The sequence below is a fragment of the Camellia sinensis genome, chromosome 1 (genome assembly GCF_055761805.1).
Source record: "Camellia sinensis isolate YWXY chromosome 1, ASM5576180v1, whole genome shotgun sequence".
NCBI lineage: Eukaryota > Viridiplantae > Streptophyta > Magnoliopsida > Ericales > Theaceae > Camellia > Camellia sinensis.
In genome coordinates this window covers 73,396,611-73,410,114 of record NC_138961.1, presented here as the reverse complement: position 1 = coordinate 73,410,114, position 13,504 = coordinate 73,396,611, and the positions used below count along the sequence as shown (strand labels likewise).

Sequence of the window (13,504 nt, the reverse complement as noted above, 5' to 3'; positions counted from 1 at the left end):
ATGTTAAGAATGCTTTTCTTAATGGCCATCTTACTGAGGAGATTTACATGCATCCTCCCCTTGGCCTTCATCATTTCTCTGAACATGTTTGTCGTCTTCGGCGTGCTCTGTATGGTCTGAAGCAATCTCCTCGTGCTTCGTATGATTGCTTTCGGACTGCTATTACTGAGCTTGGGTTTCATCGTATGAAGCACGGGTACGGGTACGGGTACGAGTATTAGTACTAGTACTGGTACAATACAAGTACGTCGATACAATAAAGTCCAAAAAAAGTAGGGTATGAGTATGGCTTGGTACGCTTGTAAAAAAATATTTATTTTTAATTTAGAGTAATGCTAAAATTAATTAAATGGTTTAATTTGTTAAGATCCAACTTATAATTAACATTTAATGCCAAAAGTAAAGGTATAAATCAAAATTAAATGTCAATATATTAAATAACTTACAAACCATAATTTAATTTTAAAATCATGCTAATTATAAAACTAAAAATAAAAAAGAAGTCTAGTGAAAGGAGTTTTATCTCTGTAGTAGAAGAAAATATTGTTTCAATTGAGGTACGGTACGGCTTGGGTATATAGTAGGTACGTCTAGGTACTCCAAAAATTAAAAAGAAAAAATTTGGTTACGTATTTTGTGTACCCGGTACATAAACAGAAGTGTCATACGAGGTACCATACGCTGATAAGTACCCGGTACGGGTACGGCATATTTTTCGAAGTACCCATGCTTCATAGGTTTAATTCCTGTGCCCAGGATTCTGCTTTGTTTCTTCTCCACACCTCTGCTGGATTTGTTGCCTTATTACTATATGTGGATGATATGATCATCACTGGCTCTGACTCTTCTGTTATCTTTGAGGTCAAGTAGCATCTTTTCCGCACCATTAAAATGAAGGATCTGGGCCCACTGCGGTATTTTCTTGATATTGAGGTGGTTTTTTCTCCCAAGGGCTACAATGAGGTTATTCATCGTGTTGGTTTTACTGACACTTAAGACTTCTGATACCCCCATTGAGCTTAATGTGAAGCTCAACACTACTAATGATGTTCCTCTGAATGATCCTATATTAAATCGAGAGCTTGTGGGTTGCTTGGTCTATCTGACGGTTACTCGTCCTGATCTTGCCTATGTTGTTTATGTGGTTAGCCAGTTTGTTTCTGTTCCTCGCTCCACACATTGGGTTGCATTAGTTTGGATTCTTCGCTATCTCCATGGTACTATATTTCAGGGTTTACTATTGTCCTCCACTTCCTCTTTGGATCTGGTAGCCTATGCTGATTCTGATTGGGCTGGTGATGTGACTGATCGCAAGCCAACGTCTGGTTTCTGTATATTTCCTGGCGATTCCTTGATTTCTTGAAAAAGCAAGAAACAATCTGTTGTTGCTTGCTCTATTGCCGAAGCTGAGTATCGTCTTATGGCTCATGCTACTACTAAGATTATTTGGCTTTGTTGTCTCTTGTCTGACTTAGGCGTCCCTCAGTCTTCTCTAACCTCTCTCTATTGTGATAACCGTAGTCAAGGTTCTGAAAAGCGGTTGCGGTCGCCGTAACGGTGGCGGTAACGCGGTTGCGGTTGCGGGGTGTAAAGGCCGTAGTGTAACGGTTGCGGTAACCGAAATCGTGAATTTTTTATTTTTCGCACAATTTGAAAAAAACTTACCGATACACATTTTTTTTTGTCATGATCATATTTATTGGATTAAAAATAAATATTGATCAATTTTTGTAAATTTTTAAGTATGATCCAATATATTTCATATTTTTAAATCACTATAAACTGAGTTTTTTACATTTTATTTTAATAATTAATGACTTTATATTATACAAAAAATTAATCACTAACTATTATATATAAGATAAACAATGACAGGAGTAAGAGAATAAATAAGAGCCTAAATATATATATATATATATACACATATTTTAACCAAGCCAAGTAGATAATGACCACACTTATTATTATTATTATTTTCAAATAATATATAGATAGACACACAAACAAAATGGTTTAGTGATAGCAGCTGAATAGAATAGCATGGGTCTTACAATTTCAACAAATCAATAACATGTTCTTCATCTTCCCTTTTCTCTCTCTCTATCTCTTGCTCCTCCATTTTCTCTCTTTATCTTCCCTCTTCTCTCTATCTCTCTTACCCCATTTTCAAATTTTTTGTGTGTTTTTTCGAAAGAAACAGTTTGGAACCGTTATGTAACGGTGCGTAACAAGCCGTTACAGCTGTTACGGCACCATTACGACCGCTACGGCAGCCGCTACGGCCGACACACCTGTAAATCTCAATCACACTGCAAAAGCGGCCGTAACGGGTGGCGGTAACTGCCAAAACCGTTACGTAACGGCGTTACGTAACGGTTGCGGCCGCTTTTTAAAACCTTGACCGTAGTGCTATTCAGATTGCCCATAACACTGTCTTCTATAAGTGGACAAAACATATTGAGATTGATTATAACTTTGTCTGTTAGCATCTGCAGTCTGACTCTATCTCGCTTCCTTTAGTCTCTTCAACTTTACAACTTGCTAACTTCTTTACCAAGACTCACACCACTGCTCGGTTTCAGTTTTTTCTTGGCAAACTCTCAGTGTTTTCTACTAAAACACCTTGAGTTTGAGCGGGGGTGTGAGAATATTAGGTTAGGTTTATATATATGGTAATGTATATTGTGTATATATTCTGAGAGATTGTATATATATACGGCAGTGTTTTCTTTTCCTTTTTAGTCTTAGGGTTAGGTTTACTATATAATCAAATGTATTCTTTGTATTATAACATAATTGAATATACAGAAATCATTCAAAAATCTTATAGATGTGGTCAATTGTTCTTTCCTAGATACTTATCACACTTTTTTTAACACCCCCGGTGATTATGCTTATTATGCAATGCTACCAAATATCATTTGGCATTAAAGTTTGATATTTATGGTAAATTGTTGATTCCCCTCCTTTTGCTGGGGATGCTGCTAATTATGTCACAGTGCTAAACAGCGTACTGCATAAAAAAAATCTTTTCTAACTAGTTGATTCCTCCTCTTCTTCTTTTCTAGAAGTTGTCAATTTTATCTTATTTCTGTATCTATGTTTGCTTCTCTTTGTTTAAGATGTTATACTTTCTGTAAAGTAAATAAAAATTGTACTCAACATTTGTCCACTAACAATTGTTGGGCGGCGTACCCCATTTTAAATTCCTTGCTATATGTCTGTTGTTTATGACATATCTCTAAGATAACATGTATTTACCTTCTATGTGCAGGTTCCGGCATCAGATATTCAGGATAAGATACTATTTCTGATTAATAATATTTCATCCTCAAATATGGAAGCGAAAGCAAAGGAATTTACCGAGATTCTAAGTGAACAATATTATCCTTGGTTTGCACAATACATGGTCATGAAAAGGTTAGATTTGACATTTTGAGGAGGCCTCTAGGGACTAGATCACATTCTATGAAATTTAATTATGGTTGTACTGGTGCCACCACTTTATGTTAAGTAACGATTTGTTGTCCATGTGATGTCCAAAACAAACTACTTATCAGAGCAAGCATCGAACCCAATTTCCATGACTTGTACATGAAGTTTTTAGACAATGTTAATTCGAGAGCATTGAATAAGGAGATTGTCAAAGCTGCTTATGAGAATTGCAAGGTTGCTATGCTAAAACTTCTTCATCGCCTGTTATCATTGTTATGGTTGAGATTAATTGCTAATAATATCTCAATTTTACAGGTTCTTTTAAGATCAAAATTAATAAAATCAAGTTCAGAAGAGCGGTCCTTGCTGAAAAATTTGGGTAGCTGGCTGGGGAAGTTTACCATAGGCAGAAATCAAGTACTCAGGGCCCGAGAAATAGATCCCAAATCTTTGATAATAGAGGTAATTGCTATCTTTCCTGATATTACTATTATTAAGTATAGTCTTTCTTCTGAATTTACGTTATGGGTTCCCTTTTAGTTGAGATTTTCACTCTTCTTGATGGTTTTATCATTTGTTTAATTGTTTCTCATGCAGGCGTTTGAGAAGGGGCTGATGATTGCAGTGATTCCATTTACCTCAAAGGTACAAGTTGCAAAGGGACTCACAGGGGTGGAGCTAGGATTTTTGTTCAGTGGGGCAAAATCTTACCAAGAATCATACACAAAAATTTGTCCTATTTAATAATAGAAATACATAAATAATTTAAAGTGCTAAAGTTTTTCCTAATTTAAATCCTAAGTACATGTAATGCCAGTTATGGAATTCTTGATGCTTCAATCGATACCCTTTTGAAAAGTGAAGAAAATTTACAGGACTCCTGAGATTTTTAATAACATGTAAACAAATGTTATCATACCCAATAAATTCACATCGAAACTCAAACTTTCTGCTCACCTCTCATGTAAAGAAATTTATACCAAAAATTCAAACCTTACTGTACATTTAAATTCATATAACTCATCAATTATCATCAATTAGAGAGTGAGGGTACAAAGAGGGGTAGATAGAGAGAAGAGAGCACAAGTTTGAGAGGTGTGACAGAGGGGGGGAGAGAGAGAGCCTGAGAGACCAGTGAGAAAGTCAGAGAGGAGTGAGAAAGAAAAGAGTTTGAATGAGAGAGGGAGGGTGTGATGGAGAGAAGAATGAGAATGTTCAGTGACCAAGTGAAATGGAGACTTTCTTTTGAATCAATGAGAGTGAGACATCTATTATTTTTTTTATAAGAATCAATGAGAATGAGACTTCAGTGGTGTTTATTGAAAAAAAAAAGAAAAAAGAATGAGACTTCAGTGGGGAGACATATACGCCATTTGGTAAAACTTATTGGCAGAGCTAACTTAAAAAGAGCACCCAAAACTCATCTTCAAGGGAGGTGAGTTTTTTGAATTTATTTCGAGCTGAAAAAGAAAAGGTGTAAATGTGAAAAGCTATACCAAATACTAACAAAGTGGTGCAAAATTCAGAGGTGAGTGGGGGTAAATTGTCTCACAAGCTATTGTTGAATGGCAGTATAAGTGGCTACATTTTTTTTTTAAGCAGGGTCAATTGCCCCTATTTTCCCTGATGTCCTTCCACCTTGGTGACTCAATTACCTTGCTCTCAGCTCTCTTTATGATATTTAACTATCTCATACTTGTTACAGATTTTGGAACCATGCCAAAGTAGTCTTGCATATCAGCCTCCCAATCCTTGGACCATGGCAATTCTTGGCTTACTTGTTGAGATTTATGCGTTACCAAATCTGAAGATGAATCTCAAGTTTGACATTGAGGTGCATTAAAATCTTGTTCCTTGATTTCACTTTTCAGCTTGGTAGCTGAATAGTGGCACTTTCCTGCCCCATCTCATTCCACTATTTTGGTATTTTAGGTTCTCTTCAAAAACCTTGGTGTGGATATGAAAGAAGTAAAACCAACATCTCTGCTCAAAGATCGAGTTCGAGAAGTGGAAGGCAACCCTGATTTTTCTAATAAAGATATTGGGGCATCCCAGCCACAATTGGTTACTGAAATCAACACTGGAATTATGTGTACATTAAATCAGGTTGAATTACAGCCTGAAATATCCAATTCATCTCAATCTGGTGGTCAGTTAAATCTATTGTCTCAGGTTTGTAATGGTCTATGATTCCATGCTTTCTAGCCTTAGTTGGTTCCCATTTTGTTGTGTTAATTTAATCTTGTGGCTTCAGTATACCGGGAATCTTCATTTTGTGTCTGGTCCATTAATGGAGGATGAAAAGATGGCAACCTTTAGCCTCTCTGACCGGCTTCCTTCTGGACAAAGGCTTTCTCTAGTACCTCCATCACAATCACCATATTCTGTTGGTCAGGTGTGTATGCCTCCATATTTCTCTTTGCAGTTTAAACAATTTAATATTTACTATGCTCTAGTAATAAGATATGTTCTGTGGGGCAGCTGTCTTCACCTATCTGTGATATCGGAAGCCATATTATTTTCAACCAAAAACTCAGTGCTATGGGCTTGCAATATTTTCAGAGGTTTGCATTTCTCTTTGTTTGTCTAAGTTATGCAACCATCTTTCCCACTCTAGATCTTAACGCAGTTGGTATGACAGAATTGTTCCCCTTGCCATGGAGAGGGCTATAAAGGAGGTAATGGCTCCAGTTGTTCAACGCAGTGTAACCATAGCTATTCAGACAACAAAGGAACTTGTTTTGAAGGTTAGTATTGCCATTTTCTTTTTTCATTCTTAGTGGTCAATATTCTTCACTATTGAGCTGTAATGTTATCATTTTGTTTAATCTACATCCTAGGATTATGCCATGGAGTCTGATGAAACCTGTATATACAATGCTGCCCACTTGATGGTAGCGAGTCTAGCTGGAAGTTTGGCCCATGTCACATGCAAGGTGTTTTTAATCTGTCATCCTAATTCTTTGGTCATTATGTAATTATTACATTAATTTTTTTTCTTGTCTATTACATCTTTTATTGTTTCGTTTTTTTGGAATACTAATCTGTAAAGTAGCTAATGGTGGGTCTACAAACCCAGAAAAAATAATCAGAAAATCACTCAGAGTTTCCAATCAAGATTTATTCATACGATGGGCCCACAACAACAACATTAAATATACACCTATTCTGAGCACTTTTCTGGTTAATTTTTCTGTGACAATAGACTTTCTGAATATATTATTGTTTTCTTCTAAATAAGGCCATCTCCGGTTATATTACTACTGGCAGGAACCTCTTCGTGTCTCCATATCAAGCCAACTGAGGAATTCATTGCAGGGATTCAACATCACCAATGAAGCTCAAGAAGAAGCCGTTGCTATTGTTTTAAATGATAACCTTGACCTTGGTTGTGCAGTGATTGAGCATGCTGCAACAGACAATGTATGTTTCCATGCATCAATGATATTTCATATTCCCTTGCCTTCCTGTACATATGCGAACAAGTAAGTGTATGGTAATGTCACTGTCATTAGGATTATCATTGAAGGGTAGAACTTTTTTTTTTTTGGTAATTTTGTTCAAATGTTTAAGAGTATCATATTTCATAAATCATCATGAAGTAAATTAAGAAATGCAGTAGACTTATATCAAAGCTTGACATTGAGCCCCTATATTTTTAGTGTTACTTATGGATGCACTTTTCAGAAATTTTGTGCTTGGGTGACTTAGATCCGTGGTGAATGTTGGAAAAGAGATAGCTTTAGCTATTCAATCAAGAGTGAAATTTTCAAATGAATTCTAGAGTGTTTTAATTTGGAGGTTTAGGATACCCAATCTCAAGTTATAACTAACACAATGTAGCTGTGATTTACCATGCATTATACTTGGTAGAAATTTAATGTATAAAGAGAAATAGAGAATTGTATAGATATTGATTGTATTATTGATTGATGTATGTTATTTATTACAAATGGTGAGGGGCTCCTTATATAGGAGATGTAGTGGAGTAGGTGGTAGTAGGTGGTAGTGGTAGGTGTGTAGTAGGTGGTAGTAGGTGGTGGTAGGTGTAGTAGGTGGAGTAGGTGATGGTAGGTTTTAACAGCCCCCCGCAAACTCAAGGGGGATAGGAACTAACCAACTTGAGTTTGGAGAGAGTAACAAAACAAGAAAATAATCTGAAAAATAAAAAATGGATAGGAGACACTGTATGGTCGTGTCAGACCGTTGTAGAAGACTGTATGGTTATGACAGACCGAAGTAGAAGACACTGGCTCGTGTTGGACCGATGTAGAAGACAGTTTATGGGGTCATGTCGGACCGTTGTAGCAGACAATGTTGTGACAGTTGTTGTGACAGTTTACGGAGTCTTGCTGGACCCTTGTAGAAACTAACCGGAATCAATGTCGGGACAGTTTACAGAGTCTTGTCGGACCCATGAAGGAGCCAACCGGAATCAATGTCGGGACAGTTTACAGAGTCTTGTCGGACCCTCAAAAAGTCGCACCCTCAAAAGGTGTGCCCAATCTTTCAAAAGGCGTGCCATCAAAAGGCGTGCCCAATCCATAAAAAGGCGTGCCATCAAAAGGCGTGCCCAATCCATAAAAAGGCGTGCCATACATGATGGCGATACACGTGACGACCTTGGCTTGCGCACCCATGTTGTCGTCTAGCGCCGAGCGGCACACGATACGCGTGTCTGCCTCGGCTATTTAACCAAGACTGAGGTTGAGGCTGAGACAAAAACCTGCTAAAAAACCTCTGAAAAACTCTTTGTGTTCTGAGAGAGATACTCTGTAACACTCTGTTGCCCAGAAAATGGCTTCTCCTTCCCGTTCAGCTACTCAGAACATGGCCTCTTCTTCCCGTCCTCTGCTCACTCTCTTTCCCGACCTCAACAAGTCAACAAGAGAGATAACTGGTGCGGTGGCCAGTGAACCTCAACCAAGCGCCTCTGGTTTTGCTCCGTTGAACTTTCCGATGCGGTCGGTGGAGCAAAAAATGGCGGTGCAAACTGATATTGAGGCCAATCAGTATACTTTGAAGTCATGTGTGGAGACCATGACGGCGGTCACAAACCTGTCGCACCGGCTGCAGAGTAGGACAAATGAGGTGCAGCAGTTAAACGCCCAACTGGCTCTGCTCCAACGCATGTATAAGGATGCGCGAGCAGAGATAAGTGTGCTAAAGGCGGAAAATAAGGAGCTGAAGCGGAAAGCCACCGTTATGTTCCGATTTGGAGGTCCGCCATATGCTGCAGTGGAGGAGCAAGGAGTAGTGATCGTGCCCAGTGGAGTGGGAAACACGGAGGCAGCACCGGCAAGGGCCGTCCAGGACGGAGGCAAAAAGAAGAGACCGGCGGCAGAGTAGAGAAGAAAAGTCCCACTGTGGGTGTGGTTGTTTTGTTTGTTTTGTGGTTTGTTGTTGTTGTTGTTTTTTTTTTTTTTTTTTTTTTGGTGTAAAATTATGATCAGGGCGAAGTCTCGATAGAAATAAAATGAGTGTATTGTGCAAATCCGAATGGCTGGAAGGTACAAGACTGAGCAGAAAAATTAGATGGAATGAATATAAGGTTTTTTTTTTTTTTTTTTTGTTTTAAAAGAAAAGATAAAAAGTTGAGGTTCAAGGAAAAGTTGGGCGGTGGAAAATATGTTAGAATGAAAAAGTGTATATAATAATAATAAGAAAAGTGAATTGGGTGGCCCGAGGAGGGTTCAGTCTCTAATAATAATAAGAAAATGAATTGGGTTGTAGAGAGAAGAATCTGAGAGAGATTTCTAAAGAATGGATTTTTTTTTTTTTTTTGATAAAATAAAATAAATAAAGGTAAAGTAGGGGTAGCGTGAATCAGCATGCGTTTTAAAAAATGAGTAGGTATGAATTAGAGTGGGTATGGGTTTGTACAAAATAAGAATAAAATAAATGATGGGTTTTATATATATATATATATACTGAGAGAGTGGGGAACAAGGGGAATAATGAGTAAAGAGAAAGGGACCAGAGAGAGAGGGAGTGGGTTGATTAAAAAAAAATATTTCAGCATAAAGTGCATGTGGGAGAGGAAATAATGGGACAAGAGGGTTGGGAGTAATAATGTGAGGAACATGTGAGAAGGCGTGGGTTTTGAGGAGAGAGAAAGAGGGTGGCGTGAGGGTTGCAAGTAGACCATGTATGACAGAGTGAGGGTTGCAAGTAGACCATGTATGACAGAGTGGATCACTTCCTTCAGCTCAGTGCATGTTGGTTCTGATAACTCAGCCACCTTCTCCGGTTGAAGTGACCTCAAGTAATCCAGCAAATCATTCTTTTCCTCTCCAACAAATTGTTGCATTTGAAGAGCTGCAGTTTTCCTCTTGACTTCATGCAGCTCCTTTTTCTTCTTCTTCTTTTTTTTTTTTTTTTTTTTTTTTTTTTTTTTTTTTTTTTTTCTACAGAAGACAAACGAGAATGCAAATTTAAAATGTATTGTTGAGCTTCAGGAGTGATTTCCCCAAGGCCTTCAACACCAATACTGTCAGATGCCTTATCACTTATTTTTTCTGATTTGGGCATCTCATCTTTTCTAGCCAAGTTGACCCTTCTCTCATAGTCAAGCAACATCCTTGGTGCTTCAAATCTGGAAGAACAGTTTCATTCCACATTAACTTCTTGCAAACATAGCATCATTTCAAGCTCTCTCTCGGTCTCTCATTTCTGCTGCTGCTACTGGAGCACAAGTGGATAAGGAAGAGGAAGAGATTGACGAGACTGGGGTGGAGCCACGTGACATTGATTTGGTGATGACACAGGCAGGTGTATCAAGGGATAAAGCTGTCAAGGCTCTCAAGACTCACAATGGAGACATAGTCTGAAAGTATTTGGGCAATGATGGGAAGGTATGTGTAGAAAATAAACGGAATAGGTTGAGGTCCGGCGGGCGGCTAAGGTGAGGTTGCCGCCCGCCGGGGAAGCGAAAAATATTAGGCTCTAAACCTGCTCTGATACCATGTAGAAATTTAATGTATAAAGAGAAATAGAGAATTGTATAGATATTGATTGTATTATTGATTGATGTATGTTATTTATTACAAATGGTGAGGGGCTCCTTATATAGGAGATGTAGTGGAGTAGGTGGTAGTAGGTGGTAGTGGTAGGTGTGTAGTAGGTGGTAGTAGGTGGTGGTAGGTGTAGTAGGTGGAGTAGGTGATGGTAGGTTTTAACAATACTCATATGGTTTAGGTAGTTAAACTTGATATTAATGAGGAACTTTACTGCTTGTGCATTGCTGAGATATATTTAACCAATCTTTTTTCCAAGACTAGATGTCTTAGACATGAAGATAAATTGGTAATCAATTTTCTTTCTACACATTGTATCGCAGTTCGAGTTTGGCCTTGAGTGGTTTTCTATAATGCATTCTGAATGCTTTTCAGGCATTGAAGACCATCGATAATGAAATCACTATACAACTTTCACTTAGAAGGAAGCATAGAGAAGGTGTTGGTCCGTCATATTATAATGCAAGTATGTATACACAAGGTCCTATGGGTGTAATACCAGAGGCCCTCCGCCCCAGACCTGGTCACCTCTCCCATTCTCAGCAGCGAGTTTATGAGGTAGTGTTTTTGACGTTATGCATGGAAAATTTATGTGTGCTGATTCAAACTATAGCTATTGTTGCACTATTACTTTATCCTTTCCGGTTGTTTAGGATTTCATTCGATTTCCTTGGCAAAATCAGTCCAGTCAGAGTTCAAATAAAGTTCCTACTGATGTGATGGTTTCGTCTAGTGATTATGTTGGTACTGGTGTGTCTTGTGCTTGTGTTTCACCTACCAGACAGCTTAACCCAGCACTCTACTCTTCTGGGCTCAGGAGTGTGGGTCTGAGCTCTGTTGCTCAGCCCGTATATCTTATTTCTGAGGAGTTGGACCCTGGTTCTACCCAGCTTATTGGGTGAGTTATTTCATTTCTTTCCTTTTTAAGGGTCTTGTTTACTTGTGCACATGTTAAGTTGGCTTAATAAGATTGTACATTCTTTGTAGCATGTACTTTCATGCAGGATGTACAGCACTTTTAAGCTTCTTAACATGTCCCCAAAGGGCACATGTTAACAAAATCCCTTTTTAAAATTAATCGTATAATAATTGTTTCAGCTCTTATATCAGTTTTTTATTTGCTTATCCATTCTTTTGTTCTTGTTACAGTGGTTCCTCCACTCTCATGGGGGCAACTGATGGTGTAGTTTCACATGGTGCTAAATCTAACAATGTTGCTTCACTTTCTTCAGCAGCGACAGCCCCTGAACAGCATTTTTTAGAGACCTCTAATGCTGTGAAAGTCAGTAGAAATTTTGTTGTTTGTGATGGTTTACTATTATTATTTTTTGATTTTGCACATGCAAGTGTACATGTGCATTATGCAGGTTAACATTGAAGTTTCTGTTTGGACTGACGTGCATATCCACTGTTTGGTGCAAGGAATTGGAAGGGGCTGTTCCACCATTGACTGAAACTTCTACCACAGAGCACATGGCTAGTGGCATTTCAGAACATTTATTTACCACTGGAGATGCACTAGAGAAGTATCAAATTGTTGCACAGAAGGTAGTTTATTTCCTTGGTTAAAGAAAACATGCGTGCGTGCAGACATACAGAAAAGAAATCTAGCTAGGGGTCTGCCGGTTGCAATTACTATGAAATAATTCAGAGATCAATGCACATCGCAGTTACAATCCAAAGAATTAAGTAGCTTCTGTTTTTTTGTGTTTTAGTTTTTCCAATTCCATCACATATGGATAATGAAAAATAATTTAGACATTAGTTTTTTTTTTTTTTAATGTCACTTATTTTCTTATTTATTTATTCTATTTCATTTTCTCTTTGCTCTTTATCTATTTATCTCCTGCCTTTTGTTTTTCTCTTCATTACTTTCCCTATTAAATTCTGTATCATATCAAAAGTTATTAATCATTTGGTGCCTCTTTTTTAGTTGGAAATGTTGATAACCGAAGACACTGAGGAGACAGAAATTCAGGTAATAATTATTTTATAATGCCACTTAGTTAGCCTTGAATCATTCTTTTGCAAAATATACTGGCAGCTACTCTGCCAAGACTTTCATGTGGACCCTTGTTTTTGCCCTTTTTTGCCTTCCATTTGAGGTGACTATAAACATGAATCTGAAGGTGAACACCAGGAATATTACTTGATTTGGGTTTGCATTTTTTGTGTACAGGGACTTATTGCCCAAATTCCCGAAATCATGCTGAAATGCATAAGCAGAGATGAAGCTGCATTGGCTGTGGGCCAAAAGGTTTGCTGTCATCATGCTGTAAACTTCTAGAAGAGTACATTCTCTTGTCTAATTTTGCAATATGTTGTTGGAACAGGTTTTTAAGAGTTTATATGAGAAAGCTTCAAGCAGTTCACATGTCAGTGCTCATATTGCAATCCTGGCTTCTATTCGAGATGTATGCAAGCTAGTTGTTAAGGAGCTCACAAGTTGGGTATGTTGTTTCCAAAATCGTTATGCAAAGATGAGATGTGTTTTGTTCTTATTGTGAAATGATTGTAATTTGTGTCATTTGTTTAAATTATATTTTGTATCCATCAAGCCTTTTTCCCCTCAGTAAGATACTACTATGCAGCTGGAACGATATTTTGTACCTGTCACTTCTTATGCATTGCTAAAACTTTAAACCTATTGGCAAGTTCTTATGGAATGATATTTTGTCTCTTTTATTTTGTACCTGTCACTTCTTATACATTGCTGAAAATTCAAACCTATTGGCAAGTTCTTATCTTCATATTTATAGAGGATTAAAATAGTTTGGGCCTTTTCTTATAGCATATGTAGATGAAATCTTTTTTTTGTTCTTTGAATAATTTGTGACTAAATCATTAGAGGCCAGACATTTCTTGTATAATAATGAGCATGTGTAAAGGAGCTATTCTTGAAATGAGAACAATTGCAAGATAAACAAGTGAATTTTCTATAGCTGTGGGCTTACATCAAGGATCAACACTAAGTTCTTATCTTTCAACTTTAGATACTATGTGGGTGTTTGGAAAGTGGGTTTTTATATAGGTTTTTTTAGTTGTAGGATATT

General features: G+C 37.6%; 1 protein-coding gene across 3 annotated transcripts in view; it reads left to right on the top strand.

Annotated features, from left to right (window-relative positions):
- The window catches only part of LOC114256935 (uncharacterized), a 62,721-nt gene that overhangs the window by 24,401 nt on the left and 24,816 nt on the right, over positions 1-13,504 (top strand). For all 3 annotated transcript variants that reach the window (XM_082879605.1, XM_082879590.1, XM_082879596.1), the window contains 18 exons: positions 3,275-3,420; positions 3,561-3,669; positions 3,751-3,897; positions 4,033-4,080; positions 5,141-5,269; positions 5,368-5,607; positions 5,690-5,830; positions 5,917-5,999; positions 6,077-6,182; positions 6,276-6,371; positions 6,706-6,858; positions 10,827-11,009; positions 11,105-11,349; positions 11,601-11,733; positions 11,874-11,999; positions 12,385-12,429; positions 12,631-12,708; positions 12,785-12,901. In XM_082879605.1, coding sequence (XP_082735731.1) covers positions 3,275-3,420; positions 3,561-3,669; positions 3,751-3,897; positions 4,033-4,080; positions 5,141-5,269; positions 5,368-5,607; positions 5,690-5,830; positions 5,917-5,999; positions 6,077-6,182; positions 6,276-6,371; positions 6,706-6,858; positions 10,827-11,009; positions 11,105-11,349; positions 11,601-11,733; positions 11,874-11,999; positions 12,385-12,429; positions 12,631-12,708; positions 12,785-12,901 — 2,325 coding nt within the window. The remainder of the gene's footprint in view (positions 1-3,274; positions 3,421-3,560; positions 3,670-3,750; positions 3,898-4,032; positions 4,081-5,140; positions 5,270-5,367; positions 5,608-5,689; positions 5,831-5,916; positions 6,000-6,076; positions 6,183-6,275; positions 6,372-6,705; positions 6,859-10,826; positions 11,010-11,104; positions 11,350-11,600; positions 11,734-11,873; positions 12,000-12,384; positions 12,430-12,630; positions 12,709-12,784; positions 12,902-13,504) is intronic.